The 27,447-nt window shown below is 48.6% G+C and overlaps 1 protein-coding gene across 1 annotated transcript; it reads left to right on the top strand.

Moving 5' to 3' along the window:
• NSUN4 (NOP2/Sun RNA methyltransferase family member 4) lies at window positions 1,153-26,927 on the top strand. Its single transcript, XM_003128022.4, is given in 7 exon segments — window positions 1,153-1,679; window positions 5,644-5,984; window positions 15,269-15,312; window positions 15,315-15,422; window positions 17,130-17,290; window positions 24,409-24,533; window positions 25,397-26,927. Coding segments are annotated over 7 exon segments (1,149 nt in total). The 5' UTR covers window positions 1,153-1,586; the 3' UTR covers window positions 25,674-26,927.

The following is a 27,447-nucleotide window of genomic DNA, read 5'->3' as shown; positions in this document are numbered from 1 at the left end:
TTTTTTGTAACTAATAGCAAGTTCATTTCAGCATTCCTTTGGCTGATAATCTAAATCTCTGAAACTCAAGTTCTCATTTGAACAAGTCTTACTATAGACCAGTTTCCTCATTATTTAGGATAATGATGGATGAGTAATTTATTATGATGAATGAAATCTTTGGCATATGTTCATTTTATATTTTTATAAGAGTTATGTTTTTAACCTTTTGAAAATTATTATTTAGCAGACAAGAATAAATACATATCAGGTGGAAATAAGTCTTAAGAATAAAAGCAGGGCAGCTATTAACTGTTGGTATAGGATGTACTATTTTAGATAGGGCTAATCAGTTAAGTCCTGTACTTCTCTTTCTTAATTTTTTTTTTTTTTTTGTCTTTTGTCCTCTCAGGGCCACACCTGCGGCATGTGGAGGTTTCCCAGGCTAGGAGTCTAATCAGAGCTGTAGCCACCAGCTGACGCCACAGCCACAGCAATGCCAGATGGAGCCGCGGCTGCAACCTACACCACAGCTCACCGAAACGCCGGATCCTTGACCTACTGAGCGATGCCAGGGATTGAACCCACAACCTCCTGGTTCCTAGTCGGATTTGTTTCCGCTGTGCCAGGAGGGGAACTCTTCTCTTTCTTTTTTTTTTTTTTTTTTTTTTTTTGGTCTTTTCTAGGGCCGCTCCTGCTGCATATGGAGGTTCCCAGGCTACAGCCAGAGCCACAGCAACGGCGGATCCGAGCTGCGTCTGCGACCTACACCACAGCTCACGGCAACGCTGGATCGTTAACCCACTGAGCAAGGGCAGGGACCGAACCCGCAACCTCATGGTTCCTAGTCGGATTCGTTAACCACTGCGCCACGACGGGAACTCCTCTTTCTTTTTTTTTTTTTTTTTTTTGCTTTTGTCTTTTTTGTTGTTGTTGTTGCTATTTCTTGGGCCGCTCCCGCGGCATATGGAGGTTCCCAGGCTAAGGGTTGAATCGGAGCTGTAGCCACCGGCCTACGCCAGAGCCACAGCAACGCGGGATCCGAGCCGCGTCTGCAGCCTACACCACAGCTCACGGCAACGCCGGATCGTTAACCCACTGAGCAAGGGCAGGGACCGAACCTGCAACCTCATGGTTCCTAGTCGGATTCATTAACCACTGCGCCACGACGGGAACTCCTCCTCTTTCTTAATTATAAATGAAATCCATCTTCTCCATCTTCAGTCACACTTCATACAATTTCTTCCGCCTAGAAGGCTCCCGCCACCCTTTTTTTTTGGACCACCTCTTTCAGTACTCAGCTGTCAGCTCTCAATCCTCCCTGATCCCCCAACTAGGTTAGGAGCCTTTACAGAGTCTCTCCCAATGCTCCAAGCAACCAGACCAAGACACCGCTCTCTGAGAATAGTTGCTCTTTTCTCCAGCATCCTTTTATAAGATCTCTAGCTGGGCGGGCTTTGCATTTGCGAAGTATCGGTGGGCGGAGCCGCTGGAGAGAGTCCGCAGTAACTCTTCCTTTTTCGTCCCCAGTGGGGCGCACCACCTCCCCGGAACGTGCGAGCGGCTCGTTGTGTTTCCGGTCGGAGCGGCCCGCGGCGCACACCAATATGGCGGCGCTGGTGGCGAGAAGTGCTCGGGACTTGCTGAAGCGCGCCGACCTCGCGACGGTCCCGCGGAGACAACGGCATAAGAAGAAATGGGTAGGTCCAGGGACTGCAGCCTCTTGCCGCCGCCCCTCGAGAAACTTTTCCAGCCCTCCCACTTCCCGCACCCTGAGTTGGGCTCGCTACTCCCGCGCCTCTTGATCGCCTTTGGCGCCTCGCCTCCTTTACCCTCGCACTTCAAGGGGCGTGACTAGGCATCTCCGCATCTCTCTCTCACATCTGTTACGTCATCGCTTCTGTCCGCCCTTTTATTTCGTCACAAGTCTTCGGCTTTCCTTAAGTTTGCAGCCTCCTGACCCCGCCCCTCTAAGTTACGTCATCAGCCCGCCCTCATTCTTTTAGTTCTGTCACCGCCTCCTGTTCCCTGGCTCGTGGTTACCATCACCAGGGCCCCCACTAACCCTTCCACTTCCCTTCTTCCCTCTCCCCCTCCCTCCCCCTCTTTCCTACCCCCCCCATGACCTGTTCTCCTCCTTTTCTGCTAGAACTTCCAGCCCGGGTGCCCTCGCCCCTCGGAAAATGTCATACTGACTTACCCTTACTTCCTGGGTCTCCGCTGCCCTCCGGGAAAGGATTCAACCCCTTCCTCACCCTTGAGCTGCCTTTGGCGCCCAGGAAAGGTTACAGCGACCACCCTCCCCGCCCTTCGCCAAACTCAGGCAAAAGGTGTAGCGACCCCTCTCCCCCCGTGGGTTCTCCCCACTTATCCAGGGACCCTTTCTTTGGTCTCACCTGCAGCCCGGGAATTTCTTCCATGACCGGCCAGCCTCTCTCCCTACCCCGACGGATTCCTTCCCCGCCCCCACCACCCACCTCCCCACCCCCACAGCCTCCCCTGCGCCCAGGAAGATGTTCTTTTGAACCTTGTTCTCCACTCCTAGGAAGGCCCTACTGCCGAGAGCCTAACCTACCAGGTTCGTCCCCTCCGAGTCCTTGCCTTGACCAGTTTCGCCTTGTGGGGTCACCCCCTGCCCGTCCACGGAGCCCTTATTGCAGCTGGATCAGTCCTCCGAGAACACCACGTCCCTGTCCCCGAGGCCCTTACCCTGACCAACATACCTACCTCTGTTACTGTGGTGGACACCCTGCAGCCCTGGTAACCAACCCGGTGACCTCCCCTCCCCTCACTCGTATGCCTTTGGAAACTGGCCCCATGATTTCATCTTCCATCAATCCTGGGGCCCAGGGCACTTACCCCATCATTTCACCTCCTCTTACTCATAGGCCCCTGGGAGCTGGCCTTGCAGTTACACCTCCCCTTGCTCACCGGCCCATGGAAACTAGACCTATAATTTCCCCACCCCTTTCTCACAGGGTTTTGGAATCTGGGCCCATGACTTCCACTCTGCTTTCTTCCTGGTCCTCAAGGAGAAGTTATAATGGCCCTCCTCTTTCCCCAGCATCTTCCCCACCTACTGGCAACTTTTACCATGGCCACCTTAAGGGTCCAGACACTGTGAACCTAAATCACAGCTTGACCCGCCTCCTGGGAAGAGTTATTGTGGCTCCCCACTTTCTTCTCAGGCAGGTGCATCTGGTTGTCCCAGCTCATCTCAGGAGGGCTCTTATCACTATTCCCATCTCCCCCCAGAGGCCCACATACCTGCCCCTGGGAGCCCTTACTGTACCATCCACCTGCCTCCTGGGAGTACTGGCTCTCCTTGCTCACCCCAGGCCCAGGTTTCCAGGAAGCCTTGTTTTGAGTCTGTTTACTCCTGGGAGACTGGTGGGAGCTCTTATCTCTGTGTAACCCCAGGAACCACAGTTTCTGGTCCTCCTTGTCCCCAGGAACCACCTCTTCCCCTGTCCACCCACTGTCCTTATTCTGCCTTTTTCCCTTCACCTGCAGGCAACCAGTTTATATCTCCACCCCAGTCACCCCCCTGCAGAAGCTATAAGGAACCCCCTCTTCCTACCCCAGTTTGCCCCCCAACAAAGTCCCCCAAATCCTCAGAATTAAAACAGCCATGTGCTCCCCACAGATGTCACTCCCTGGTCACCCAGCACACTTCTCCTGACCAGCCCAGGTCTCCCAAGGTCAGCACTTCTCCACCTCCCTCCCGCCCTTCTGGTCCCTCTGGTCCTTCTTGTATGGTGACATCCATCACAACTTGCTCAAATCCCTGCCCCAGAGAACTTCCCCAAGGAACTACCCTGCCTACTGTGGTGCCTAGAACCCCGAGAACAGTTATCCCCACTTCCCTTCCCCTCCGCCTTCCTTGTGACCCTGTTTTCCCCAATAATTATGTTCAGACCAGCCCCCGGCCCCCCATAGGATCCCCCTGTAATACCCATGTATATTCTATGGTTTCCCCCACCCCTGATCCCTGCTTACTCCCTGGTTCCCTCAATCAATCCACAGGTCCCCTTCAGTGTCATAACCAGCCCATGGTGCCCCCCTGTGGCACCTATAGCGCTCCTAGGGGCCCACCTCAACCTCATCGCCAGCCTGTGGCACCTCCTTGTTCTACCCATATCTATTCTTTTATCCCTTTGAGAACACCCTTTGACCCTCAAAATTTACCCATTGCCCTCCGAGCCCGGGGCCCCTTGGATACCATGCCATGCGGCCTCCATGTCTACTCTGTGGCTTCTCGAGACTCCCGCAAGGAGTCCCTCCAGACCCCCTACAGCTGTCCTTTGTCTCCATCCAAGAGTTCCAGCTGTAGCACTAATGTCAGCTGTAGTTCAACTGTTGTTATTAGTGAGTGCCAGAGTAGTGACAGCCAGAGCAAGAACTCCCACCAAAGCACAAGTTGGAGCCAGAGTGAGAGTGCCCATGACCCTAGCCCAAATTGGAATAGTCAGAGGAAGGGTTTCCATCTTAGCAGAAGTCAGAGCGGAAGCAGTAATACCCATCAAAGTGTAAATCAGGATAAGACTGAGAGTCTTCAACTTGGTGAATATCAGAATCAGAGCGAAGGTACTCAATATAGCAAAAGTCAGGGCCCGATCAAGAGTGCCCTTCGTAACAAAAGTCGGAGCCCGAGCAAGAGTTCCCGCCGCAGCAAATCGCGGGACCGGAGCAAGAGTTCCAAGAGCAGCAGGAGCCAGAGCAAGAGTCCACGCCGCCGTGGCACAAGTCGGGGCCAGAGCAAGAGTCCCCACCGTGGCAGAAGTCATGGTCGAAGCAAGAGTCCCCGCCCTAACATGTCATGAGGGCAGAGAAAGAGTTCTGATCAAACCAAAAATCCAGGCCAGAGCAAAATTCATCGTAACAGCTGCCAGCTATAGCATGTGTGGCAGCTGTGGCAACCAGGACCAAATTATGGACACCTCAGCAAGGGCTTTCTATTCTGTTTAATCTACTTCTGTGCTCTTCAAGCCTGACTCGTGTCCCTCTGCAAGCCCCTTAACAGTCATGCTAGAAGTCCCCGTTTTGGTTTGTATCTCGAGGCTTCTGTGAGCTCGCCTCATCCTACCTTCCAGGAGTCTGGGAACTTTCCCAGAGTGATCCTCAGCCCTGTGATTCTGAGCATTGTGCTGTCAGTCACTGCATGACCTTAGGTAAGTTGCCCTCGTCTTCCCATCAAATGGAGAATGTTGATATTTTCTATATCCCACAGAGCTGTCTGTTGTGATGCTCACCTAAACTAGGAGAGGTGAAGGAAGGTGCTTTAGAAAGTGGAAGGACTGTTCAGAAAGAAAGCATCTTCTGTTTTGAAGTTTGATGCTTCACCCAGGGCCTCGTAGTTTCTTTCAACCTCCGGTAGGCTCCTCAGGTGTCTTCTCCAAGGCCTCAAGGAGTGCCCTCTTCACTGGTGATCCTCACAAGCTATTGTGAGAGCTACAGCTTCCTTTCACAGCACTGAGATAGAAAGGCCAGTTCCCCGCTGCTTTTCGCTCACACACGTCTTCTCTGGCTGGCAGAAATAGGATGCAAAGACAGGAGTGGGCTGGATCCACGTGTGCTCTAGGGCTCTGAGGTACCGATGGGGTCGGGCAGTAAGGAGACAGAGGCAAAATGGAAAGGCCAATCGACCTGTTCTGTTCTTTTCAGGCTGCCACAGAGCCCAAATTTCCTGCCACTCGACTGGCTCTGCAGAATTTTGACATGACCTACAGCATGCAGTTTGGGGATCTTTGGCCGTCGATTCGGGTCAGTCTCCTGTCAGAGCAGAAGTATGGTGCACTGGTCAATAACTTTGCTGCCTGGGATCATGTGAGCACTGAGCTGGAGCAGCTGAACGCCAAGGACTTTGTGAATGAAGCCGCCTTCCGCGGGGAACCAGAGCCTGAGGATGGCCAAGCTGCAGCTCCACCTGCTGCTTGGTCCTGCAGTCCAAACCTTAGATGCTTCACGTTCACCAGAGGGGATGTCAGCCGTTTCCCTCCCGCCAGGTAGGGGCGGAGCCCTGGCTGGGGCTCTCCAACATGTCAGCTGGGAGGAGGCAGGAAGAGACCCAGCTCCTGTCCTGTTTAATAGGGATCATAACGTTGCTGATATTGACTGAGTGCTTACACATGCTGGGCCTTACCTCCTTTTGTTCCGTCAACAGCCCTCCGAGGTGGGTAATGACTGGCTTTCTTTTACATTTGAGGAAATTGAGATGCAGAGAGGTTAAGGCACTTACTTGCTTTAGGTCCCTTAGATAATAAGTGGTACAGCTAATATTTGGACCCAGGTGGTCTGACCCCAGAACCTGCACTTTTTTTTTTTTTTTTTGTCTTTTCTGCGGCTGCACCCGTGGCATATGGAGGTTCCCAGGCTAGGGGTCTAATTGGAGCTGTAGATGCCAGCCTATGCCAGAGCCACAGCAACGCCAGAGCTGAGCCTTATCTTCGATTTACACCACAGCTCACGGCAATGCTGGATCCTTAACCCACTGAGCGAGGCCAGGGATTGAACCCACAACCTCGTGGTTCCTAGTCAGATTCGTTAACCACTGCGCCATGAGGGGAACTCCCAGAGCCTGCACTTTGAACCTGCTCTGCCTAAGTGAGAAAAAAACAAAACACAAAACCTCTTACATGAGCATTTACTTCGCCCTTTCCAGTTAAAATGTGTGTTATTTTCGGCTGCTTTCTCATTTTGCTCCCATCAAAGTGAGTAGGACAAGTAACCTCATGGTACCAAAGAGGAAGTGGGACTTGCCTAAGACACGTGGCTGGCTTGGGGACACAGAGTTAGTACCAGACTGGGGAAAAAGAAAGGAGACCTTCCAGTCTTCTTATCCAATGCTCAGATGTATATGAAGTTGAATAAAAAAAGACTGTGTAATAAAATGCTTAATTTGTGCTTTAAAAATTGAGAAAGGGAGGAATTCCCGTCGTGGCTCAGTGGATAACAAGCCCGGCTAGTATCATGAGGACACGGGTTCAATCCCTGGCCTCGCTCAGTGGGTTAAGGATCTGGCATTGCCATGAGCTGTGGTGTAGGTCGAAGACCTGGCTCGGATCCTGAGTTGCAGTGGCTGTTGTGTAGGCCAGCGGCTACAGCTGCGATTCAACCCCTGGCTTGGGAACCTCCATGGGCCGCAGGTGCGGCCCTAAAAAAAAAGACAAAAAAAGTTAGAAAATAAAAATTGAGGAGTTCCTTGGAGTTCTCATCATGACGCAGTGGAAATGAATCCGACTAGGAACCGGGAGGTTGCGGGTTCAATCCCTGGCCTCGCTCAGTGGGTTAAGGATCTGGCATTGCCATGAGCTGTGGTGTAGGTTGCAGACGTGGCTCAGATCCAGCGTTGCTGTGGCTGTGGCATAGGCCAGTGGCTGTAACTCCGATCAGACCCCTCACTTAGGAACCTCCATGTACTGCAGGTGTGGCCTTAAAAAAAACCAAAAAAAAAAAAAAAAAAAAAAAAATTAAGGAGTTCCCATCAGGGCACAGCGGAAACGAATCCAGCTGGGAACCAAGAGGTTGCAGATTTAATCCCTGGCCTCGCTCAGTGGGTTAAGGATCCAGCATTGCTGTGAGCTGTGGTGTAGGTCGCAGATGCAGCTCAGATCTGGCATTGCTGTGGCTGTGGCATAGGCTGACAGCTGTAGTTCCAATTAGACCCCTAGCCTGGGAACCTCCATATGCCACGTGTGTGGCCCTAAAAAGACAATAAATAAATAAATAAAAATTGAGAGAGGGAGAGCTCAGTGTTACTTGTAGGAAGTGGGAATTAATCTTTGATTGATTGATTCAGCAAATATTTATTGTCTACCAAATGCCAGGTACTCTTTTTTTTTTTTTTTTTTTTAAGGAGGCTGAACTCAGCGTATGGAAGTTCCCAGGCTAGGGGTTGAATTGGAGCTGTAGCTGCCGGCCTATACCACAGCCACAGCAACTCAGGATCCAAGCCTCATCTGTGACCTACACCACAGCTCATGGCAACACTGGATCCTTAACCCACTGAGCGAGGCCAGGGTTTGAACCCAGTCAGATTATGAATACTAGTCAGATTCATTTCTGCTGTGCTGCAACGGGAACTCCAAATGCCAGGTACTCTTAAGTGCACAAGTCCTCATGGAGTTTACGGTCTAGTGAGGGAGATTACTGTTAAACTATTTGTGATTGTGATAAGTGCTACAGAAGACAAGTATAGGATGCTATGAAGTCTTAATAGTTGGGAATCTAACACTGGGAACGTGAAATTTAAGCTAAGACTTGAAATCTGGGTAGGAAATATATAGCTGGTGGCATAGGGTGGGGATGAGAGTATGAGGCTACTGAAGAAAGCTGGAGCCAGATTATGAAGGTTTTACAGGCCCTATGGGATTATAGACTTTTTCTCTAAAAGGAAGTGGGAGCCATGAAAGGTTGTAAGGTGGGGAATGATATGATGGGATTTAAATTTTTACATGTCATTCTAGCTGCTGCGTGGAGAGTAGATTGAAGAGAGGCAAGGCTAGAAGCGGGGATGTGAAATAGGAGGCTTTACAGCAGCTTCCGGTTTGAGGAGGGCTGTGTGCTTTAGAGAAGTCAGAGGTGAGGCTGGGGAGGTGCGGTGAGCATGTGTGGGCGTCTTGAATGCCAGGAGCTTATGGGGAAAGGGATAGTCCGGGTAACCCAGGGTTGCTTATAAATGGCTGGAATTACTAGGGAGGGGTAACTTCAGACCTCACGCCTTTTAGTCCTTATTGCCGTAAATTGCCAGTATCTGTTCCAGAGCACCACTGAAGAGGGTTTCTGGGCAGAGGAAAGGTAATAACGCACAATGGCTAGAAGAACAGGCTTTGGAGTTAAGAAAACCTAGGTTTGCAACCTATCTTTACCACTTATTTGACATATGTCATTGGATAACTGAGCCTTGGTTTCCTTATTAGGAAAATAATCTGGAAAATATTGGTGTTATTATTATTTTTTTTTTTGCCTTTTCTAGGGCCGCTCCCACGGCATATGGAGGTTCCCAGGCTAGGGGTCGAATCGGAGCTGTAGATGCCTGCCTACGCCAGAGCCACAGCAACGCAGGATCTGAGCCGAGTCTGTGACCTACACCACAGCTCTGGCAACACCAGATCCTTAACCCATGGAGCGAGGCCAGGGATCAAACCTGCAACCTCATGGTTCCTAGTCGGATTCGTTAACCACTGCGCCACGACGGGATCTCCAAAATATTGGTATTAATAGCTGACACTGGGAGTTCCCATCCTGGCTCAGCAGAAAAGAATCTGACTAACATCCATGAGGACACAGGTTCGATCCCTGGCCTCGCTCAGTGGGTTAAGGATCTGGTGTTGCCGTGAACTGTGGTGCAGGTTACAGATACGGCTTGGATCCTCTGGTGCTGTGGCTGTGGTGTAGGCCAGTGGCTACAGCTCCGATTAGACCCCTCGCCTGGGAACCTCCATATGCTGTGGGTGCTGCGCTAAAAAGACAAAAGACTATATATATGTGTGTGTATAGCTGACACTGTAGCTCACCATGTGCCATAGTAGCTCTCTATGTGTTGTAAGCACTTGACTTCTGTTACTCCTTTAATTTTCACAATAATCCTATCTGTTAGGTACTTTTATTACAGATGAGGAAACTGAGGCATAGAGAAGTTGAGTGATATGCTGAAGGCTATACAGTTGATGAGCAACTGGGCTGGATTTGAAATCCAAGCAGTCTGGCTCTAGAATGTGGGTTCTCCTGCCTCACAGGGTCATGGTAAGGATTCAATGAAATGATGCACATTAAACAGCTAGGATAGCACCTGCAGTGTAGTGCTCCTAATCAGTGTGTCTTACTGTTGCTGTTATTCCATCAAAGTTATGCTTCAGGAAGAGCACTTTCGTCACTGTGAGGAGGGCATAGTTTGGAGCGGATTGGAGATCAGTTCAGAGGCACTGGCTTTAGGCAGATCCATGGGGGAGGACCCATGTGGTCTCCTAAGTTGCCTGAGGTCACCCTGACAGTAGTGGAGGAAGCAGCCCACTGCGTTTGCGTTGTTTTCCTTGTCTTGATGGGCTCCCTATAAATCAAGGGGATTTTTATTTATTTATTTATTTTTGCTTTTTAGGGCCACACCCATGGCGTATGGAGGTTCCCAGGCCAGGGGTCGAATCGGAGCTACAGCTGCCAGCCTACACCATGGCAATAGCAGTGCAGGATCCAAGCCACGTCTGTGACCTACACCACAGCTTACGGCAACGCCGGATTCTTAACCCACTGAGCAAGGCCAGAGATTGAACCTGTGTCCTTATGGGTGCTAGTCAGATTCGTTGCTGCTGAGCCATGATGTCTGTCTTTTTTGTTTTTGTTTTTAATGAATTTTATTACATTTATAGTTGTACAACAATAATCACAACCCAATTTTATAGCATTTCCATCCCTCTGCCCCCCAACCTGTCTCATTTGGTACCCATAAGTTTTTCAAAGTCTGTGAGTCAGTATCTGTTCTGCAAAAAAGTTCATTGTGTCTTTTTTTTAGATTCCATATGTAAGTGACAGCATATGATGTTGGTGCCTCATTGTCTGTCTGACTTCACTTAGCATGGTAATCTCTAGGTCCATCCATGTTGCTGCAAATGCTATTATTTCTTTCCTTTTAATGGCTGATTGAGATTCCATTGTGTATATGTACCACATCTTCTTGATCCACTCCTCTGTTGATGGACATTTTGGTTGTTTCCATGTCTTAGCTGTTATGTAGAGTGCTGCAGTGAACATTGGAGTACATGTGTCTTTTTGAGTCCTGGTTTTCTCTGGATAGATGCCCAGGAATGGGATTGCTGGATGAAATGGTAATTCTATTTTTAGTTTTCTGAGGCATCTCCATACTGTTTTCCACAGTGGTTGCACCAATTTACAACCCACCAAAGGTGTAATAGGGTTCCCTTTCTCCACACCCTCACCAGCATTTATTATTTGTAGACTTTTTGATGATGGCCATTATGGCTGGTGTAAGGTGATACCTCGTAGTGGTTTTGATTTGCATTTCTCTAATAATTAGTGAAATTGCATATCTTTTCATGTGTTTTTTGGTCATCCGTATGTCTTCTTTGGAGAATTGTCTGTTTAGATCTTCTGCCCATTTTTTGATAGTTTTTTTTTTTTTTTTTTTTTTTTTGGTATTGAGCTGCAGGAGGTGTTTATAAATTTTGGAGATTAATTCCTTGTCAGTCACTTCATTTGCAAACATTTTTTTCCCATTCTCTGGGTTGTCTTTTCATTTTGTTTAGGGTTTCCTTTGCTGTGCAGAAACTTTTAAGTTTAATTAAGTTCCATTTGTTTATTTTTGTTTTTATTGTCATTACTGTAGGAGATGGATCTGAGAAGATATTACTGTGGTTTATGTCAGAGGGTGTTTGGCCTATGTTTTCCTCTAAAAGTTTTATAGTATCTGGTCTTATATTTAGGTATTTAATCCATTTTTAGTTTGTTTTTGTATGGTGTTAGGAAGTGTTCTAATTTCATTCTTTTACATGTGGCTGTCCAGTTTTCCCAGCACCATTTATTGAAGGGACTGTCTTTTCTCCATTGTCTATTCTTGTCTCCTTTGTCATAGATTACTTGACTGCAGGTGCATAAGTTTAATTCTGGGCTTTCTAACCTGTTCCACTGATCTATATTCCTGACTTTGTGCCAGTACCATATGGTTTTGATGACTGTAGCTTTGTAGTATAGTCTGAAGTCAGGGAGCCTGATTCCTCCAGCTCCATTTTTCTTTCTCAGGATGGCCTGGGTGTCTTTATTTCTAACTTGTTCCTTCTAGCCCACCTAGCTTTCTAAAACTCTAATTGGCTGATCATGTCATTTTCTTAAAAAATTTTTAGTGACTGCACACAGGTTGTAGCCCAAACTCCTCAGCAAAGGGTTGAAGGCCTTTTACAACTTTGACTTCTGTCTGCTTTCCAACTTCAATCTTGTATCTTGTATTTCTTTTTCCTTCTTCTTTTTTTTTTTTTTTTTTTTTTTTTTGTCTTTTTAGGGCCACACCAGTGGCATATGGAAGTTCCCAGGCTAGGGGTTGAATCGGAGTTGTAGCTGCTGGCCTATACCACAGCCACAGCAACTCGAGATCTGAGCTGAGTCTGCAACCTACACCACAGCTCATGGCAACACCAGATCCTTAACCCACTGAGCAAGGCCAGGGATTGAACCCGCAACCTCATGGATACTAGTCAGGTTCATTAACCACTGAGCCATGACAGTGACTCTTATTTTTTTTTTTTTTTTTCTTAATTGTTGGCTGCCCCAAGGCATGTGGTGTTCCTGGGCCTGGGATCAGATCTGCCTGTAACTGGAGCAATGCCAGATCCTTTAACCCTCTGTGCCAGGCCAGGGATTGAATCTCCATCCAGACACTGCAGAGACACCTTGAATCCTGTGGTGCTACAGCGGGAACACCCCCCACTTTTTAAATTTTGGGGGGGGCCATGGCTTGCAGTGGCTTAATGTGGGATCTCAGTTTCCAGACCAGCTGAACCCAGGCCACGGCAGTGAAAGTGCCGAGTCCTAACCACTAGGCCCCCAGGGCACTCTCTACCTGTGTTTCTTTTTCTTTTTTTCTTTTCTTTTCTTTCCTTCTTTCCTTTCTTTCCTTCCTTCCTTCCTTCCTTCCTTCCTTCCTTCCTTTCTTTCTTTGTCGTTTAAGGGCCACACGCACCAGTAGCATATGGAGATTCCCAGGCTAGGGATCAAAATGGAGCTGTAACTGCTGGCTTACACCACAGCCACAGCAACGCCAGATCCAAGCCACGCCTGCCACCTACGCCACAGCTCCTGGCAACACCAGATCCTTAACCCACTGAGTGAGGCCAGGGATCAAATTCGCATCCTCATGGATACTAGTTGGATTCATTTCCACTGCAGCGCAACGGGAACTCCACACCTCGTATTTCTAGCACTGCAGGTTTCTCATTGTTTCTGAATGAAGCTACGAGTTTGCGGCTTCTGTTCTTTTGGTCTCTTTTCTTCTGCTTATAATGCTCCTCTTCCTTTTTTTTTTTTTTATAAGGAAACATTTTATTTTATTTTTTGTCTTTTTGCCATTTCTTGGGCCACTCCCGTGGCATATGGAAGTTCCCAGGCCAGGGGTCGAATCAGAGCTGTAGCCACTGACCTACGCCAGAGCCACAGCAACACAGGATCCGAGCCGAGTCTGCAACCTACACCACAGCTCACAGTAACGCCGGATCCTTAACCCGCTGAGCAAGGCCAGGGATCGAACCCGCAACCTCATGGTTCCTAGTCGGATTCGTTAACCACTGCGCCACGACGGGAACTCCTTTTTTTTTTCAAAATGAAGGCCTATTCCTTCATCAGACCTAACTCAGGTAACAGTAGCTCTGACAGGGATAATTGATGACGTTCTTCGCTGAATCCACGAAGCACTTTGTATCTCAGTGTGTAACCCAGTAAATCTATGTTCCTACTGCATGCCATCCACTCTTTCAGGTGTTGGGGATGTTACAGTGAACAAAGCAAGACAAAGTCCCTGTCCTCATTCTAATAGGGAGAAAGTGAAGGGGAAAGTACACACACACACACACACACACACACACACACACACACTCACTCCTCTACATATAAAATGAATAATAAATGCTTTAAAGAAAGATAATGCAAGGAGTTCCCCTGTGGCTCAGCGGGTTAAGGATCCAGTGCTTTCACTGCTGTGGGTTTGGTTGCTTCTGTGGCCTGGGTTTGATCCTGGTCGAGGAACTTCCACATGCTGAGGGTGCAGCCAAAAAGAAAAAAAAAAAAGCAAGATAAGAGATTGAAGATGGAGTTCCTGTTGTGGTGCAGCGGAAGTGAATCTAACTAGGAACCATAAGGTTTCGGGTTCGGTCCCTGGCCTCACTCAGTGGATTAAGGATCCGGCGTTGCTGTGAGCTATGGTGTAGGTCGAAAACGTGGCTCGGATCTGGTGTTGCTGTGGCTCTGGCGTAGGCCAGCAGCTGTAGCTTCGATTAGACCCCTAGCCTGGGAACCTCCATATGCCATGGGTGTGGCCCTAAAAAGCTGGAAAAAAAAAAAAAAAGAAGGTGATGGGAGAAGGGGGCTTTGCTATTTTTTAGATAGAGTGGTCAGAGAATGCTAGTGCCTCTTTGATAAAGTGACTTTTGAGGAGAGACCTGAAAGATGTGAGGAAGCAGGAGCTACCGCTGTGGCTCAGTGGGTTAAAAAGCCGACTAGTTTCCGTGGGGATGTGGGTTTGATCCCTGGACTCACTCAGTGGGTCAAGGATCTGGTATGGCTGAAAGCTTCTGTGTAGGTCACAGACGTGGCTTGGATCTGGTGTTACTGTGGCCGTGATGTAGGTGGGCAGCTGCAATTCCAATTCAATCCCTAGCCTGGGAACCTCCATATGCCACAGGGTGCCTCTGTGAAAAGAAAAAAGGAGTGAGGAAGCAAATGAGGAATATTTGGAGGAAGGATGCTGCAGGCGGAAAGCACAGCAGCTACAAAAGCCTGAGTCAAAAGTATGCGTGGCTTAATTAAGGAATAGCAGGATGGTTAGTGTGGCTGGAATAGGGTGAGTTGATCTCTGTTTTATTTATTTACTTATTTATTTAGTCTTTTTAGGGCCATACCTGCAGCATATGGAGGTTCCCACGCCAGGGGTCAAATTGGAGCTGTAGCCACCGGCCTACACCAGTCACAGCAACATCAGATCCAAGCCGTGTCTGCGACCTACACCACAGCTCATGGCAATGCTGGATCCTTAACCCACTGAGCAGGGCCAGGGATCAAACCAGAGTCGTCATGGATGCTAGTCAGATTCGCTTCCACTGAACCACGACGGGAACTCCCCCCCTCCTTTTTTTTTTTTTTTTTTTTTTTTTGATCTCTGTTTTAAAAGATTGCTCTGGGAGTTCCCATCATGGCTTAGCTGTAACGGACCCAACTAGTATCCACGAGGACTCGGATTTGATCCCTGGCCTTGCTCAGTGGGTTAAGGATCCAACGTTGCCATGAGCTGTGGTGTAGGTCATGGACACAGGTCAGATTCAGCCCCTAGCCTGGAAACTTCCATAAGCTGCGGGTGCGGCCCCGAAAAGACACACAAAAAATCAAAAATAGAGAAAATAAAAGGCTGCTCTGACTGTTGTGTATGTGAATGAGTGAGTACGTGTGAATGCGGGTCTGAGAACTGAGTTTTTGCTGAGTAGAGCCCAGTAGCCCCTGAACATGTGGAATTGGTGACCTTGACTTGGGTGGGTCTCCTGACTTGGAATTTGACTCGGAGGTGGTTCCTCTCTTCTAGGCTTGGCAGCCTGGGTGTCATGGACTACTACCTGATGGATGCTGCCTCTTGCTGCCTGTCCTGGCCCTCGGCCTGCAGCCTGGTGACACTGTGCTGGATCTATGTGCAGCCCCTGGGGGAAAGACACTAGCAATGCTTCAGACTGGCTGTTGCCGTAAGTCAGGGGGCTGGGGGCTTGGGCAAGGAGGGCTCCCCCTCATCTGGTCAGAGGTGCACTGAGTGGAATGGTGGTCAGAGGTGAGATAGTGCTTGCTTGCTAAGCTGGTGTATTTTCTCTTTTCTTAACCCACTGAGTGAGGCCAGGGGTGGAACCCAAATCCTCACGGATACTCTCTCTGGTCCTTAACCCACTGAGTCACAGTGGGAACTCCTGTTGGGTTTTTTCTGTTTGCAGTTATTTTTTCTCTTTCTCTGTCACTTTGCCAAGGATGATTGCTGAGCAGAGCAAGGTCTCTGAAGGCTGATTAAAGTAGGGCCCTGATTAATCTGCTCCACGATGCTTTCACTCCTCTGTGTCTGTTTACTTTGTCTCTAAAATTAACTTCTATTTTTTTAGCTTGCCAGCTAAAGCGATAAGATCTGGCTGCAGCAGCCCCTTCTAGCTTCAGTGGTCATTCTTCCCCAGGCTTTAGGTGCTTTAGCCACATCCTGCTGCTCCCCTCCTACTCTGAATGAGCCTCCCTTTGCTCAGGTCACTCTAGAATACCCCCACCCTATCTAACCGGTCTTCCCCCTTTTAGCTTTCAAGCCTTAGTTCAAGTGTGCCCCTCCTGGGAGTCTTCCTCATGACCTCTGCTGGCCAGTTGAGAAGTGGCACCTCTGTCTCCTTGCTCCCGCGCTGTGGGCATCAATCACAGTAGTGTTACATCGGAGTTTTACTGGGCATGCATATTCCTCCTCCTCAAGATCATGAATTTCTTGAGGACAGGCCCAAGTCTTGCACGGTAGTCTAGCCCAGCCTGGGCCGCGTACATTTTAAGTGTTCAGTTCACTTCAGCCATCTTTTGGCTGACATCCTGCTTTAATATAGGCAATAGTTTTTCCTTGGGGGCCTGAGAAATATCCACATAGGGGCTGTGATTTTCATACTGACCCTGGAGCTCAGCCAGGCTTTACTTGCCATGCGTTCTAGCCTTTTTGTTGGGCCTGGACCTTTCTTTTCCAGTTCTCATCAGCCAGCTTGCACAGTTTGAGTTAACTTCCAGCCTTAAGGTAGGCCCTATGGGTGAGTGGTGCAGAGAGGTACCACATTGGATCTCTGCCTTCTGGAAGTCTAGAGGGGTGGGGGGGGATGTCGATGTGGCTTAATGGGTTCAGTGCAAGGGGTTGTGTGCTGGGCTGGGCTGATCTGACTGAGTGCTGCGGGAATCCGTCAGAAGGGGGAAGGAATGAGATAGGGTTCCTTGTACAATGAGGAACTTGAACTCAGAATCGGTAAAAGGACCAAGGAGAGGTATTGAGAGTTGCTTTTCTAAGATATCCTGAATTACAAACACCTCACCCTCATTCCACATCCTTACTCAGGTGACTCTGGATCCCAAGGAGACAGGGATTTTAGGGCAAGAAGGGAACTTAGCGTTTACCAAGTCCAGCCCTCATATTTTACGGCGCGGGAAATTGAGCCTCTGCCCCCTGGGGTCTACATTGATTGACTGTGCCCGAGACTCGCTCTGACTCTCCATCAGCACCATTGCCGGTGGGATGTTTTCTTGTGCTGTGGCCTCTGCAGTTTCTTATTCCTTCAGGCGTAAGATGTTCATACTACTCCAAACATCTATGGATCAATGCAATTCCTGTCAAGATTCCAATGGCATTTTTTACAGAAGTAGAAAAAACAATTCTAAAATTTACACTCCCACAGGCAATCTCGCCGCCAATGATCTTTCCACGTCGCGCACAGGCAGGCTGCTGAAGGTCCTTCACAGCTACGTGCCTCAAGATGTCAGGGAGAGGAATCGAGTTCGAGTCACATCCTGGGATGGCAGGAAGTGGGGCGAACTGGAAGGGGACACCTATGACCGGGTAAGTGATTCCTGACCTAGGACATCCTGTTGTCCCAGGTGGATATCCCCCATCCTGGCTCTAGGCCAAGAGGCGGTAGGGTCTAGCCCTGTAGATATCGACCGAGGTTACTAAATCACTCTCTGGAGGCTAAATCAGTTTCACTTCTACTGGCAATGAATAAGAGTACTCTTTTCAGGAGTTCCCACTGTGGCTCAGTGGGTAAGAACCCAACTAATATCCATGAGAATGTGGGTTCGATCCCTGGCCTCGCTCAGTAGGTTAAGGATCCGCGTTGCCAGGAGCTGCCGTACAGGTTGCTGATGAGGCTTGGATCAGGTGCTGCTGTGGCTGTGGCGTAGGCCGGCGGCTGAGGCTCCAGTTTGACTCCTAGCCTGGGGACTTCCATATGCCGCAGGTGCAGCCCTAAAAAAGCAAAAAGAAACAAATGAAAAAAAGAGAGTACTGTTTCCTCCTATCTTGCCACCACTGCTTTTGTTCAACTTTTTGGTTTTTGCCAAACTGAAACCATCTAATTTACACTTTATTGCTATGAATGAGGTTGAAAGTCATTTCATATTTTAAGTTATTTGTATTTTCTTTTAACTGGCACCTTCTAAAAGTGTTTATTTAAGCTGTGGCGCAGGTTACACCTGTGGCACGGGTTTGATCCCTGGCCCAGGAACTTCCACATGCTGTGGGTGCATCCAAAAAAGAAAATTATTTGAGGAGTTCCCATTGTGGCACAGTGGAAACGAATCCGACTAATACCCATGAGGTTGTGGGTTTGATCCCTGGCCTCACTTAGTGGGTTAAGGATCTGGCATTGCCACGAGCTGTGGTGTAAGTTGCAGATGCAGCTTGGATCCTGTGTTTCGGTGGCTGTGGCTGTGGCTGGCAGCTGTAGCTCTAGTTGGACCCCTAGCCTGGGAACCTCCATATGCTGCAGGTGTGGCCCTAAAAAAGCAAAAAAGAAAGAAATTACTTAAAACACATACTTCTCGGGAGTTCCCTGGTGGCCTGGTGGTTAGGACTCAGTGCTTTCACTGCTGTGGCTCAGGTTCAGTCCTTAGTGTGGGAACTGAGATCCCACATCAAGCTACTATATACCGCAGCCAACCGCTCCCCCCAAAAAATATATATAGTTATTGTCTCTGTGTTGCCATCTGACGCATTTATCTAATCCGTCTAGTTCTTACCATCTTGCCTCAGCCACCCTAAGAAATTAAAAGACCAGGAGTTCCCGTCGTGGCGCAGTGGTTAATGAATCTGACTAGGAACCATGAGGTTGCGGGTTCGGTCCCTGCCCTTGCTCAGTGGGTTAACCATCCGGCATTGCCATGAGCTGTGGTGTAGGTCACAGACGCGGCTCAGATCCCGCGTTGCTGTGGCTCTGGTGTAGGCCAGCAGCTATAGCTCCGATTCGACCCCTAGCCTGGGAACCTCCATATGCCGTGGGAGCGGCCCAAAGAAATAGAAAAAAAGACCAAAAAAAAAAAAAAAAGAAAAAAGAAATTAAAAGACCAAAGCTTATGATAGAATCCTTTATGCCTTGAGAGACCTGCTTCCTATGTGTGTGGGCATCTCCTATTCAGCTGTTTCGGCACAGAGGCAGCAGAGCAGAGTGGAGAGAACATGACCCCTGCTGTTGGCCTACGTTGTTTTTGAGTCACAAGGCTGCTGCTTATCGATGTTGGGAAAGCTGCTTGATCTCCCTGAACTTTGGCCTCTTCATGTGTAAAATCGGAGAGACTGCTGTACAGACTGTTGGGGGAGTTCAGTGAGCACCTCCAGGGAAAGTGCGTAGTGTAGCAGGTGGCCGTGCCGATTAGGCAGGTAGCAGCCGTCATCATTGTTTAGCCTGCGTGCTCATGCTTCCATTGATGGGGACTCACTGAGGCTCGGGGGTGGAACACCTCTGATGTTAGAAAGTTCTTCCTCTTACTGACTTAAAGTCTGTAAACTGCATGTTGTTTGGATGAGTACAAGGATTCTGGCCGGACTGCAGCCCTGGTTCCGTCACTCACCAACCAGAGAAGTTTGTGCAAGTTAACCTTTCGGTTTAAGCTTCAGCTTTTTCATCTGTAAATAAGGGTAATAGTGGTGTCTATCACGTAGGGACATTAAATTTCCACTGAGCCACAACGGGAACTCCATCTTTTTACCCTCTTAATGATAAAACAAGAGGGTTTTTTTTTTGTTTGGGGTTTTTTTTGCCACGCTCACTGCAGGCGGAAGATCCAAGGCTAGGGATCTAACCTGTGCCACACCAGAGACAATGCTGGATCCTTAACCCACTGAACCACCAGGGAACTCCTATTGAGGTCTTTTTAAAAATTAAGGTATAACGGAAGAGTTCTTGTTGTGGCTCAGCAGTAACAAACCTGACTAATATCCATGAGGATGTAGGTTTGATCCCTGGCCTTGCTCAGTGGGTTAAGGATCTGGGGTTGCCATGAGCTGTGGTGTAGATCAAAGACGTGGCTCAGATCTGGCATTACTGTGGCTATGGTGTAGGCTGGCAGCTGCAACTCCGATTCAACCCCTAGCCTGGGAACTTCCATATGCTGCGGGTGTGGCCCTAAAAAGACCAAAAAAAAAAAAAATATATATATATATATATGAGTTCCTTTGTGGCATAGCAAGTTAAGGATCCAGTGTTATCACTGCTGTGGCTTGGGTTGATGCTGTGGCATGGGTTCAAATCCCTGGTCTGGAAACTTCCGCATGCCACAGGTATGATTAAAAAAAAAATATGTCGGGAGCTCTTTAGTTGTCTAATGGTTAGGACTCAACGCTTTCACGGCCATGGCCCAGGTTCAGTCCCTGGTCTGGGAACTGAAATCTCTAATCAAGCTGCTGCATGCCAGGCCACCAAAAAAAAAAAAAAATGTAATTGACATATAGTGTTGTGTTAGTTTTAAGTGCATGCCACAGCTCACGGCAACGCCGGTTCCTTAACTCACTGAGCAAGGTCTCATGGTTGCCACTCTTTTCTGCTGAGCCATGACAGGAACTCCAACAGGCTTTTTTCTTGTCATGAGAACTTTTTGTTTTGTTTTGTTCTGTTTTGTTTTGTTTAGGGCCACACTGCAGCATATGGACGTTCCCAGGCTAGGGGTCAAATTGGAGCTACAGCTGCCAGCCTACACCACAGTCACAGCAAAACCAGATTTGAGCCATGTCTTCGACGTATACCACAGCTCACGGCCATGCTGGAGCTGAGCAGGCCAGGGATTGAACCTGTATCCTCATGGATGCTAGTCAGATTCGTTTCTGCTGAGCCAGGACGGGAACTCCTATGAGAACTTTTAAGATCTCTCTTAGCAACTTTTAAATATACAATACAATATAGTATTGTTAATTGTAGTCATTATACTATACATTATATCCCCAGGACTTACTTCTTTATAACTGGAAGTTTGTACCTTTTAATCATCTTCACCCATTTTGCCCACTCTCCACCCTCTGCCTCAAGTAACCACTACTCTCTTCTCTGTGTCTATTAGTAGTTGGTTTTTTTGTTGTAGTTTTGTTTTTTAGATTTTGCATATAAGTGAGTTCATATAGTATTTGTCTTTCTCTGTCTGACTTAACTTCACTTAGCATAATGCCCTCAAGGTCCGTCTGTATTGTCCCAAGTGGTAGGGACTCAGTAGTATTCAATTTTATATATATATACATATACATATATACATATACATATGCCACATTTTCTTCATCCACCCATCTGCTGATGGACGCAGATTGTCTTCATGTTTTGGCCGTTGTAAATAAGGTTGCAGTGATCATGGGGGTGCCGATGCCTTCAAGATAAAGAGTTTTTGTTTTTTTCCGGAAAAGTACCTAGAAGTAGAATTACTGGATGATATGGTAGCTCTAGTTTTAATTTTTTGGGGGGCTGTGCCCAAGGCATATGGAAGTTCCCAGGCCAGTGATGGAAGTTACACCACAGCAGCAGCCCGTGCTATTGCAGTGACAATGCTGGATCCTTAACCCATTGCAGCACAAGAGAACTAGTTTTAATTTTTTAAGGCGCCTCCATAATGTTTTTCATAGTGGCTGCACTTATTTACATTCCCACCTCATCTATTGAGTTCTTAATTTTAGTTATTGTATTTTCCAGTTTTAGAATTTCTGATTCTTTTTTTTTTTTTTTTGTCTTTTTGCCTTTTCTAGGGCCGCTCCCATGGCATATGGAGGTTCCCAGGCTAGGGGTTGAATCGGAGCTGTAGCTACCAACCTACACCAGAGCCACAGCAACACGGGATCCAAGCCGCGTCTGCAACCTACACCACAGCTCACGGCAACACCGGATCACAACCCACTGAGCAAGGCCAGGGATCAAACCCGCAACCTCTTGGTTCCTAGTCAGATTCGTTAACCACTGAGCCAGGACGGGAACTCCAAGAATTTCTGATTCTTTAAAAAAAAAATTCTAGCTCTGTAGAATTTAAAAATTATAAAATATTATGTCTTTTCCTCTAAATATTATGTCTTTTCCATATTAATCATGACTGTTTTAAATACTGGAGTTCTCTTGTGGCACAGTGGGGTAAGGGTCTGGCACTGTCACTGAAGTGGGTTGCTGTTGTGGCCTGGGTTTGATCTCTGGCCTGGGAATTTCTACATGCTGTTGGTGTGGCCAAAAAAACAAAAACAATTAGAATAATTTTTTTTCCTTTGTGTGTGTGTGTGTGTGTGTGTGTGTGTGTGTTTAGGGCTGCACCTGCAGCACATGGAGGTTCCCAGGCTAGGGGTCGAATCAGAGCTGTAGCCATCAGCCTACGCCGCAGCCGTAGCAATGCAGGATCCAAGGTGCATCTGCAACCTACACCACAGATCACAGCAATGCCGGATCCTTAACCCACTGAGCGAGACCAGGGATCGAACCCACATCCTCATGGATGCTAGTCAGTTTCGCTAACCGCTGAGCCACGATGGGAACTCCTTTTTTCTCTTTTTGTGGCCGCACCCATTGCATAATGAAGTTCCTGGGCTAGGGAACCACAGCCACAGCAACGCAGGACCTGAGCTGCATCTGCAGCTCACGGCAACAGTGGATCCTTAACCCAGTGGGTGAGGCCAGGGGTAGGACCCGAATCCTCATAGACACTGTGTTGGGTCCTTAACCCACTGAGCCAAAACGGGAACTCTGATAAAGCCTTTTGTTTGTTTGTTTTTGCTTGTTTGGGTTTTTGTTTTGTTTTGTTTTGTTTTTTATGGCTGCACTTTTGGCATATGGAAGTTCCTGGGCTAGGAGTCATTCAGAGCTGCAGGCCTATGCCGCAGCTACAGCAACACTGGATCTGAGCCACATCTGTGACGCTGTGCCACAGTGTTCCAGAATTCCTCCTAGTGTTAGTAATTTTTCTGTTTGATTGCAAGACATTTGTATAAAAAACTGTAGGGATAAACTGAGGCTCTAGATTATGTTTTTTTTAAGGGCTGAACCCTTGGCAAATGGAATTTTCCAGGCTAGGGGTCACATTGGAGCTGCAGCTGCCATCCTATGTCGCAGCAACTCGGGATCCCAGTTGCATCTGCAACCCATACCACAGCTCATGGCAACACCGGATCCTTAACCCACTGAACAAGGCCAGGGGCCCGCATCTGCATCCTCATGGTTCCCAGTCGGATTTGGTCCTGCTGCACCACAGTGGGACCCCTAGGTATGTTCGTTTAGAGAGGATTTGATTTTCCTCAGGCTGGCAGTTAACATCAGAGCAGATCTTCTTAATTTAGTCAGAAACTAGGCTGATTCAAAGCTGGAGTTTGGGAGGGCTGTTCTATTTCCAGTTAACCTCTATACCTTGAGGTATTTAATTTCAGGGGCTCCAGCTCAAGGAATGAGGTGTTTCTTTCTTTCTTTCTTTTTTTTTTTTTTTTTGTCTTTTTGCCTTTTCTAGGGCTGCTCCCGCGGCATATGGAGGTTCCCAGGCTAGGGGTCGAATCGGAGCTGTAGCCACCGGCCTACACCAGAGCCACAGCAACGCGGGATCTGAGCCGCGTCTGCAACCTACACCACAGCTCACGGCAACGCGGGATCCTTAACCCACTGAGGGCGGCCAGGGATCGAACCCGCAACCTCATGGTTCCTAGTCAGATGCGTTAACCACTGCGCCACAATGGGAACTCCTGAGGTGTTTCTTTACTAGGACCTTCTACTTCGTGGTGTGGACTCTGTCTTGTTTTTGGTTTTGTTTTGTATTGTTTTTGGGCTGTGCCTATGGCATGCAGCAGTTTCTAGGCTAGGGGTTAAACCTGTGCCACAGCTGTAACCAGGGCTGCAGCAGTGACAGTGCTGATCCTTAATCTGCTGAGCCATGAAAGGGAGCTCCCTCCTTGCTGTGGACTCGGAACTCCATTTTTTTTTTTTTAATGGTCTCACCTGCAGCATACGGAAGTTCCCCAGCCAGGGATTGAATCTGAGCTGTAGCTGTGACTCACTGGATCCTTGGACCCACTGCACAGCCAGGGGTCGACTCCCTGTGTCCTCAGCAACTGGGGCTGCTGCAGTTGGATTCTTAGCCACTGCTCCACAGCAGGAACTCCTCTGAATTCCAGGTTTTTTTGTTTTATTTTTTGTCTTTTGCCGTTTGTCATTTTAATTCTGCAGCTGCAGCATATGAAGGTTTGCAATTATAGTTATTCCTATGTTGGTTTGGTTTTTTGACCAGCCGTGGGTATGCCTAGGTGTACTGCTTTCCCACTTACTGTTTTACACTTGTTCACCAGGTATTTATTTATTTACTTTTTAGGGCCACAGCCCCAGCACATGGAGGTTCCCAGGCTAGGGGTCCAATCGGAGCTACAGCTGCCGGCCTACACTACAGCCACAGCAGGGAGGGATCCAAGCCGCACTGCGACCTGCACCACAGCTCATGGCAATGCTGGAAACTTAACCCACTGAGCAGAGCTAGGGATTGAACCTGCAACCTCATGGTTTCCCCCGTGCCACAACGGGAACTCTGCTTGTTCACCAGGTTAAGGTGAAGATCTTTGTCAGGCACTCTGTAATGGGAGGATGGGCAGGGGGAGCATTCAGGGGCCAGGTTAGGCGCCCAAAACAGCCTTGGCCGAAGGAGGAGGGGCTGGTAAGGAGTCTTAACACTTTACCCTTGAACCCTCCTGGGCAGGTGCTGGTGGATGTGCCCTGTACCACAGACCGCCACTCCCTCCATGAGGAGGAGAACAACATCTTTCAGCGGTCGAGGAAGAGGGAACGGCAGATGTTGCCTGTGTTGCAGGTGCAGCTTCTCGCGTGAGTAACAGATACACAGAAACTCAGGACTTGGGGCCAGCGTGCTGGGAGGGCGTGGGGGAGTTGGGTCTGGGGAACCGGAAGCTCTTGCCAGGATCGTTACCAGAGGGGTCTTCCGGCTGGGAATCTGCCTGGAGGAGACAGACATCATGGACGGTCCTCTGGAACATAAAAACACCATGCGGTGGGACATACATAGGAGAAGGGGCTACAAAGCCACACTCTGACCTCCTTGCGAGTCCCTGTGTCAGTGAGCAGCACAGTTTGAAAAATAATTACTGAGGGGAGGTCCTGTCATGGCGCAGTGGAAACAAATCCTACTGGGAACCATGAGGTTGTGGGTTTGATCCCTGGCCTCGCTCAGTGGGTTAAGGATCCAGCGTTGCCGTGAGCTGTGGTGTAGGTCGCAGATGCGGCTCGGATCTGGCGTGGCTGTGGCTGTGGTGTAGGCCAGCAGCTACAGCTCTGATTGGACCCCTAGCCTGGGAACCTCCATATACTTCGGGTGCAGCCCCAAAAAGACACACACACACACAAGAAAGAAAAATAATTACTGAGGTCAAAGCTCCGTAGAACTGGGGTAAGGGTTCAGTCCATAGCTGGCATCAGGGTTTTGTCCGTCACCAGAGACAAAGCTTGGGGGACCATTTGAAGAAGGCTTCCGGAGGAGAGCCCATGGCGTAAGGTTGAGTTGCTCTCTTCCTTGAGACCACTTTTCAGGTGGTGTCATTGGGCGAAGGACTTCAGAGGCCAGCACGGCTCCCTATCCCACCGCAGAAGCCCCTGTCCTTCCAGCTCCTTCTCTTGCCCTTCTCCTTCTGGGAAGCTCACTAGTCACTACTTCTCTCTCTTTCCGGTTACAGGGCTGGACTCCTTGCCACCAAACCAGGAGGCCATGTTGTCTATTCCACCTGCTCACTCTCCCACTTGCAGAACGAGTATGTGGTGCAGGGCACCATCGAGCTCCTGGCCAATCAGTACAGCATCGAGGTTCAGGTGGAAGACCTGACACACTTTCGAAAGCTTTTCACGGACACCTTTGCTTTCTTCCCAGCCTGCCGGGTTGGGGAGCTGGTGATCCCAAACCTGACGGCCAATTTTGGGCCTCTGTACTTTTGCAAAATGTGTAGAAAGACATAGCATCCCCTGTTCCTGAAATCCTGGTCTAGGAAGACAAAGGGTGCGCTCTTGTGGAGGCACCGGAAACTGAGACCATTGGCAGAGATGCACTCTGGCCTACCTCCACCCTGTTCAGGTCTTTCTATGACAGTTCTCAGCAATAGGAAGTAGGAGTGTTTCTGTCCCCTGCTCTCCAATTGTGGAGCATTAGCAGGTTTCTTATTTATCACACCCTACTTCCAACCCCACCTCCCCTCTCTGAGGCTGTGCTAAAGGTTCCTGCCCCATTAGGGGCTTCCAAGGAGGAATCAGTGTGCAGGCCCATTCTTTAAGCTGTAAACTTGGGAAGAAGCATTTAGCCAATAAAACTGTTGAAGGTCCATGGAGCTGGGGCTGTAGTTGAGGGGCTTCGTGTCGTCCAGGTATCGTTAGTTCCATTTGTACCACAGCTGCTGCTACTGAGCACTAGCTCCCAGGTACCCGAAGCCCGGGACCTCAGCCTTGTTGTGGGCCTCTGGTTTCAGAGCCCTCTCACACTTGAGGTGAGTTCTGCATGCTCCGTTGTGAGTAGCCGAAGGGCCTAAACAAGCCTACCAAGTTTCTCCATATGGCCCATGATCTAATCTAAGGAACAAGTAACTAAAAATGTTAAGCCAGTGCATAATAATCTGCTTACTTACGCAGAGAAAGCTCTCGAGCTGAATAATTCCAGCCATTCCTCCTGCTGTCAACAGCGCTGCTGCCCACAGTGGCTGGAGAAGCTGCTTCTGCCACACAGCTGTGATACTCTTTTTGTTTCTTCCATTGTCCACTCTTCTGGCGATATTCCTCCAGCTCCTCTAGGACAGGTGGCCAGGGAGCTACCGGAGATGTAGCATTTGGAATTGAGCAATAATAAGGCCTCTTCGTACTTCAGCCTGGCAGCTTTCCTCTTATTTTCTGAGTGCCTAGGAATTGCCTAATGCCTTGTTTTATTATATTCATTGTTTTGCTTTGTTTTTAACTTGTTCCTGGCCCATGGCTGAGCTCTGGTGCCAGTGCTCTGGCCAAACCTCAAATCCCTCAGGCTCCCCTCCCAGCATCACAGGGTCTCACCTCACACCGTGTGTGTTTGGGGCAACATTACATCATTCGATGCCTGACTGCTAGTCATGTTGGTTTTGTAACTTTAGCACAAAGAAGGCTGTCTTTGTGTAGGGATATTAAAAATTGCTTATGGTCACTTGCAGATACTGCTTTTTTTATTAAAAAAATTTTTTTTTTCTGGAAAACTGATTCTTGTGCAGAAAAGGGTTCTTCTCATTTTCCTTACCTCTCCTCTTCCTCTTTCTGTCATTCCCTTTGTTCTTTATGCCTTTCCTGCTAATCCTTCTTTGGGTATTAAAGGTATCAGCTGAGAGGGATTTTACAAGCGGTTAAGCCTTCTCCTTTCTTGGGATTTGCATTGTAACTGAGGGCCCTGGAAGATCTCCCAGACTCAAAATCAAGTAAAGCTAGGAAGATGGAGCTCCAGGGAGTAGGATCCTAATTAGCCTCCATGTGTGGTATGTGGCCTGCCTGCTCTTTACTCTGCACTCGGTATTTGCTGAGGCTGGGAGGTCTCAGGTGCCTGGGCTTCTGCCCTTGGCCTCCTGGGTATCCAGGCTGGTGCTAATTGAGTGCTAAGCACGATAATCCAACAGGAGAGGGGTCCTCTGCTCCTGTGGGCTCAATCCAAGTGGGGGTGGGGTGGGAGGGGGACAGACAGGCTCAGGCGAGAAAATCAGAAAGCTGCTTTGGAGAGTTCCCGTTGTGG

This window comes from Sus scrofa, chromosome 6 (genome assembly GCF_000003025.6).
Source record: "Sus scrofa isolate TJ Tabasco breed Duroc chromosome 6, Sscrofa11.1, whole genome shotgun sequence".
NCBI classification, from domain to species: domain Eukaryota; kingdom Metazoa; phylum Chordata; class Mammalia; order Artiodactyla; family Suidae; genus Sus; species Sus scrofa.
This window is presented reverse-complemented; position numbering and strand designations above follow the sequence as displayed.